Source organism: Cebus imitator, unplaced genomic scaffold (assembly GCF_001604975.1).
Source record: "Cebus imitator isolate Cc_AM_T3 unplaced genomic scaffold, Cebus_imitator-1.0 Scaffold38, whole genome shotgun sequence".
Classification (NCBI taxonomy): domain Eukaryota; kingdom Metazoa; phylum Chordata; class Mammalia; order Primates; family Cebidae; genus Cebus; species Cebus imitator.
The window spans coordinates 9,493,246-9,500,312 of NW_016107353.1; the positions used below are offsets into that span (position 1 = coordinate 9,493,246).

The 7,067-nt window shown below is 41.0% G+C and overlaps 1 protein-coding gene across 1 annotated transcript in view; it reads left to right on the plus strand.

Annotated features, from left to right (window-relative positions):
• Window positions 1-7,067, plus strand: part of DTL (denticleless E3 ubiquitin protein ligase homolog) — a 61,016-nt gene that overhangs the window by 50,446 nt on the left and 3,503 nt on the right. Inside the window, exon 14 of the mRNA XM_017525597.2 lies at window positions 5,681-6,513. Within this exon, the coding sequence (XP_017381086.1) occupies window positions 5,681-6,513 (833 nt within the window). The remainder of the gene's footprint in view (window positions 1-5,680; window positions 6,514-7,067) is intronic.

The following is a 7,067-nucleotide window of genomic DNA, read 5'->3' on the forward strand; positions in this document are numbered from 1 at the left end:
GATGCCTCCAGATGTGTTTTTTTGGCTTAGTCTTGCTTTGGCTATGTGGTTTTTTTTGTGTGTTTTTGGTTCCATGTGACTTTTAGGATTTTTTTTTCCAGTTATGTGAAGAATGATGATGGTATTTTGATGGGAATTGCATTGAATTTGTAGATTGCTTTTGACAGTAAGGTCATTTTCACAGCATTGATTCTGCCCATCCTTGAGCATAGAATGTGTTTTTCCATTTGTTTGTGTCATCTGATTTCTTTCAGCAGTGTTTTCTAGTTTTCCTCGTAGAAGTCTTTTACTTCCTTAGATATATTCCTAGGTTTTGTTTTGTTTTTGCAGGTATTGTAAAAGGGGTTGAGTTCTTGATTTGATTCTCAGGTTGTTCACTATTGCTGTATAGCAGTACTACTGATTAGTGTACATTGATTTTGTATCCTGAAGCTTTACTGAATTCATTTATCAGATCTAGGAGCTTTTTGGATGAGTCTTGAGGGTTTTCTAGGTATACAATCATATCATTGGCTAACAGCAACAGTTTGACTTCCTCTTGACCAATTTGGATGCCTTTTAGTTCTCTTCTCTGACTGGCAATGACTGGCTCGAACTTCCACTACTATGTTAAATAGAAGTGGTGAAAATGGGCATCCTTGTCTTTTTCCAGCTCTCATGGGGAATGCCTTCAACTTTTCCCCATTCAGTATAATGTTGGCTGTGGGTTTGTCATAGATGGCTTTTATTACCTTAAAGTATATTCCTTCTATGCTGATTTTGCTGAAGGTTTTCATCATAAAAGGGATGCTGGATTTTGTCAAATGTTTTCTGTGTGATTATGTGTTTTTGTTTGTTTTTCTCTTAAAGAGTGTCTTGCTCTTGTTGCCCAGGCTGGAGAGCAATGGTGCGATCTCAGCTTACCTCTGCCTCCCAGGTTCAAGGGATTCTCCTGCCTCAGCCTCCTGAGTAGCTGGCATTGTAGGTGCCTGCCACCACGCTCAGCTAATTTTTGTATTTTTAGATGGGCTTCACCATGTTGGCCAGGCTGGTCTCAAACTCCTGACCTTGAGTGATCTGCCGGCCTTGACCTCCCATAGTGCTAGGATTACAGGCATGAACCACCGCACCCAGCCTGATTTTTAATTCTGTTTATGTGGTGTATCACATGTTTTGACTTGTGTATGTTAAACCATCCCTGCATTCCTGGTTTAAAATCCACTTGATCATGGTTGATTATCTTTTTGAAAATACTGTTGGATCTGGTTAGCTAGTACTTTGTTGAGGATTTTTGCATCTGTGTTCAACAGGGATATTGGTCTGTAGTTTTCTTTTTTTTGTCATGTCCTTTCCTGGTTTTGGTATTACAGTGATACTGGCTTCACAGGATGATTTAGGGAGGATTCCCTCTTTCTCTGTCTTTTGGAATAGTTTCAATAGGATTGGTACAGTTCTTTGAATGTCTGATAGAATTCAGCGGTGAATCCATCTGGTCCTGGACTTTTTCTTGTTGACAGTTTTTTAAATTACCGTTTCAGTCTTAGTGTTGTTATTGATCTGTTTAGATTTTCTATTTCTTCCTGGTTTAATCTAGGAGGGTTGTATATTTCCTGGAATTTATCCATCTCCTCTATGTTTTCTAGTTTGTAAGCATAAATGTGTTCATAGTAGCCTTGAATGATCTTTCGTATTTCTGTGGTATTGGTTGTTAATATTTCCTGTTTCATTTCTAATTGAACTTATTTGGATCTTCTCTCTTTTCTTGGTTAATCTCACTAATGGGCTATCAATTTTGTTCACCTTTTCAAAGAACCAGCTTTTTGTTTCATTTATCTTTTGTATTTTGTTGTTTCAGTTTCATTTAGTTCTGCTCTGATCTTTGTTATATCTTTCCTTCTCCCAGGTTTGGGTTTGGTTTGTTCTTGTTTCTCTAATTCTTGAGGTGTGACCTTAGATTGTCAATCTGTGCTCTTTCAAACTTTTTGACGTAGGCACTTAATGCTGTGAACTTTCCTCTTAGCACTGCTTTTGCTGTATCTCAGAGGTTTTGTTAGGTTGTGTCACTTTTTTCATTCAGTGCAAAGAAATTTTTAATTTCCGTCTTGATTTCATGTATTTGCATGATTTTAAGAATTCCCTTTGGAGCTGATTTCCAGTTTTATTCCACTGTGGTCTGAGAGAATATTTTATATAATTTTGATTTTCTTAAATTTATTGAGACTTGTTTTGGGGCCTATCACATAGTCTCTATCTTGGAGAATATTCCATGAATGTTCTGATGAATAGAATGTATATTCTGCAGTTGTTGGGTAGAATGTTCTGTGAATACCTATTAAGTCCATTTGTTCTAGGGTATAGTTTAAGTCCATTGTTTCTATTGTTGACTTTCTGTATTGAAGTCCGTCCCCCACTATAGGATGAGGTTCTATTTTGTTGTATTTTGAGATTTTGCTTCAAGATTTAGAACTCCTTTTAGCAGTTTTGTAAACTGTGCTGGCTTGGTAGCGGCATACAAATTCTCTCAGGGCATGAAAAAGACTTTGTCTTTTCATTTATGAAGCTTAGTTTCGCTGGGTACAAAATTCTTGGCTGATAATTATTTTGTCAGCTAATAATTCTTTAATGAGGCTTAAAAATAGGTCCTTAATCCCTTCTAGCTTATAGGGATTAATATCTGCTGTTATTAATCTGATAGGCTTTTCCTTTATAGGTTACCTCACAGCTCTTAAGATTTTTTTCCTTCGTCTTGACTTTAGATAACCTGATGACTGTGTGCCTAGATGATGATCTTTTTGTGACAGATTTCCTGGGTGTTCTTTGAGCTTCTCGTATTTGGATGTCTAGATCTCTGGCAAAGCCAGAGAAGTTTTTATTCTCTTGTCTTTGTGTTTGTTGGATTGGGTTAATTCAAGAGCTTTGTCTTTGAGCTCTGAAATTCTTTCTTCTACCTGTTTAAATTCTGCTGTTGAAACTTTCCAGTGTATTTTACATTTCTCTAAATGTGTCTTTCATTTCCAGAAGTTGTGATTGTTTTTTACTTATGATATCTATTTCTCTGGAGATTTTTATCTGTATCCTGTTTATTTGTTTTTTAATTTAAGTTGGTTTTCATTTTTCTCTGATGCCTCCTTGAGTAGCTTAATAATTGACCTTCCGAATTCTTTTCTGGCAATTCAAAGATTTATTCTTGTTTTGGATCCATTGCTGGTGAGCTAGTGTGATCTTTTAGGGGTGTATAGAACCTTGTTTTGTCATGTTACCAGTATTGTTTTTCTGGTTCCTTTTCATTTGGGTAGACTATGTCAGAAGAAAAATCTGAGACTCAAGGACTGATGTTTAAATTCTTTTGTCCCATAGGGTGATCCCTTGATGTGGTACTCTTCCCATTCCCTAGGGACAGGGCTTCCTGAGAGCCAGACTACAGTAATTGTTAATGTTCTTCTGAGTTGAGCCACTCAGCAGAGCTACTAGGCTGTAGGCTGGTGGTACTGGAGAGTGTCTGCAAAGAGTCCTGTGATACGGTCTGTCTTCAGGTCTGTATGCCATAGATAGCAGCACTTGATCTGATGGAGTTATTGATAGGAGAGTGAAGTGGACTGTGTTAGAGTACTTGGTTGTAGTTTTGTTTAGTGCACTGGTTTCCTAGAAGGCTAGTTATACTAGCACTGAAGTTATCACATGGACAGACTCAGGACATGTTGTTGGCCAGTATGTTACAGGCAGTGGAATTAGCAGTTGTTTTCTCCTTTCTTGGAGCATGGTTGTTCTGTTGAGTTGCTATAATAGCTTGAACTGGTTGGTTCATGGAGGTGGTGCTTCCAAGAGAGTATCAACTGGTAGTATAGGGGGGATATAAACTTGCCCTAAGGTTTCCTGGATAAGTATTCAGGTTTCTCAGGCAATGAGCAGGGCCATAGAGCTCCCATGAGTTTATGTCTTTTGTTTACAGCTACCAGGGCCGTTAGAGAAAGACCATCTGGTGGCGGCAGGGTTAGTGTGTCTGAGCTCAGACTCTCCTTGGGCAGGGCTTGCTGGGACTGCTGTGGGTGATGGGAGTGGTAATTCACAGGCCAATGGTGTTATGTTCTAAGGGGGATCATGGCTTCCTTTGCTGCTTCATACACATCACCAGGGAAATAGAGGAAAGCCGGCAGTGACAGGCCACAGCCAGCAAGGCCAGACTCACTCCTGCCATGCTCCCCCAACAGCCAATGGAACCAGATTTATATCCATGCCTCCAGTGCACAGGGCTGAGATATTGCCCCAGACTATAAGCCTGCCTCCCCACTGAGAAAGCAAGCAGGGCTTTCAGGCCCTATCCATCTGCCTGCCACAGCTTCTGTGCTCATATCTACGCTTCCCATTTGTCCCCTCCCCCCGCAGATTCTGCCCAGGAACATGCATGCTCATTTGAAATTATTACAAAGTTCCGCTGAAAGTCTCTTTCTCCCTGTGATCCTTCCCCAGTTTCATTGGCTGCCCTCTCCAAAGACCCCTGTGAGATAAAGTCAGAAATGGCTTCCCTGTGGACTGGGAGTGCCTATAGGGCTCTTCTGCTGCTTTTTCTTTTATATTTTGCTTGGCTCTCTAAATTCATTTCAGTTCTCCTTCTCCTATGATCTGGATTTTCAGGTTCCCCAGTGAGAATGTGTGCAGAGGTGGACTTCCCCTTCTCATACTGTTTGTTGTTTGTTTGTTTTGAGATGGAGTCTCACTCTGTCAGCCAGCCTGGAGCAGTGGCACGATGTTGGCTCACTGCAACCTCCGTCTCCTGGGTTCAAGCGATTCTCCTGCCTAAACTTCCCAAGTAGCTGGGACTACAGGTGCACACTACCATGCCTGGCTAAATTTTTTTCTTTTAGTAGAGACAGGGTTTTACCATGTTGGCCAGGATGGTCTTGAACTTCTGACCTTAAGTGATCCACCCACCTCAGCCTCCCATAGTGCTGGGATTACAGGCGTGAGCCACCACTCCCGGCCACTCTCTCACACTTTGGACCTTGAGAGCTCATTTGGAGGTTCTAGGACGGGAGTGCAGCTGTTCATACACCCTTGACCAAAGACTGGTCCTCTGTCGGGGATGGTCATCCTCTTCAACCAAGCACGCAGCTTCAGGAGCCCTCTGGCACTTTGGGAACTCAGTTTTTCTGCTGTCTTACAGATTTTGCAGCAGCAAGCTGCTTCTTTCAAAGGATCCATGAATTCTTTTGTTTTTTTCTGGTATGTTCCTGCAGTAGTTCTTCGAGCCAAAGTTCATGATGTGAGTCTCCACATGCTGTTCCGTCTGTCTGAATGGCAAGTTAGTCCTGCCTCCCACCTGCCACTTTCCCCTTACCTCAGTCTCATTTTTGTATAGAAAAAGGTTGAGATATATAGTATGTATCACATGCACAAATACAGAACATATGCTAAACACGGTTTACCTAGGTGCTTTAAAATTGTTATCTTTATGTTTTTTGGTATTTCGTCGATTTTTGTAAAACAAGTATATGTTTTACACTGGGATAGTTGGGAGGTTTGCAAGTTGGAAAAGAGAAAGGAAAATGATAAAAGCGTATAGTAGGAATCAAATGATGTATGTAACCTGCTTACCAGCAAATTGACCCTTGGATGATTACGTTAACTGATTTTTCTTGATGAGAATTTAGGGACTTTGTATGGCTTTCATTTCTGATTTTCATGATCTTCTCCTCTTTTTCAGTAACAGTAACAAATAGCCAGAGTACTCCTGCCAAAGCCCCCAGGGTGAAGTGCAATCCATCCATTTCTTCCCCATCATCTGCAGCTTGTGCTCCAAGCTGTGCTGGAGACCTCCCTCTTCCTTCAAATACACCTGCGTTCTCTATTAAAACCCCTCCTGCCAAGGCCCGGTCTCCCATCAACAGAAGAGGTTCTGTTTCCTCTGTCTCTCCCAAGCCACCTTCATCTTTCAAGATGTCAATTAGAAACTGGGTGACCCAAACACCCTCCTCATCACCACCTATCACTCCACCTGCTTCTGAGACCAAGATCATGTCTCCAAGAAAAGCCCTCATTCCCGTGAGCCAGAAGTCATCCCAAGCAGAGGCTTGCTCTGAGTCTAGAAATAGAGTAAAGAGGAGGCTAGACTCAAGCTGTCTGGAGAGTGTGAAACAAAAGTGTGTGAAGAGTTGTAACTGTGTTACTGAGCTTGATGGCCAAGTTGAAAATCTTCATCTGGATCTGTGCTGCCTTGCTGGTAACCAGGAAGATGTTAGTAAGGACTCTCTAGGTCCTACCAAATCAAGCAAAATTGAAGGAGCTGGTACAAGTATCTCAGAGCCTCCTTCTCCTGTCAGTCCGTATGCTTCAGAAAGCTGTGGAACACTACCTCTTCCTTTGAGACCCTGTGGAGAAGGGTCTGAAATGGTAGGCAAAGAGAACAGTTCCCCAGAGAATAAAAACTGGTTGTTGGCCATGGCAGCCAAACGGAAGGCTGAGAATCCATCTCCACGAAGTCCATCATCTCAGACACCCAATTCCAGGAGACAGAGTGGAAAGACATCACCAGGCCCGGTAAGTCAGCAGTAGTGGAAAGATACATTTCCTAACTTAAAGGCGGCCAGAGACCCAGATCTCTCATCAGAATGCTTTAAAAAATATCTATTTATTCCTAGTGGTGCCAAATTTAGCACATCAATACAAAACAAATTTTGCATGGGATATACTTTTACTAAAAATTTTTTGTGCCAAGAAATTATTTTTGTTTGTCTGAAATTCAAATGTAACTGGATATACTGTATTTTATCCGGCAACTCTGTTTACTCCCATTAAAATCCCTCCTGTCAGGGTCCGTACTTCTCAGCCCTGTTGCCTGATTCACTAAAGCCTTCATCATGCTCCAGGATATCAATTCAAAAATATCTCCCCTCTCTCCTGTTAGACAGTATGCCATCCTCTTTTTATAGATAAAGCTGTTGTTCATGGGAAAGTTGCCAACATCCATAAGTAGATTTCCAGTTAGTAATTACATTTTATAATTATTTAAAATACATTGAAACTTAGATTCTTACAAAACGGTTTCAGTGCAGAATCTTTCTAGATTTTTATGATTTCTCCCCAGTCTTTTA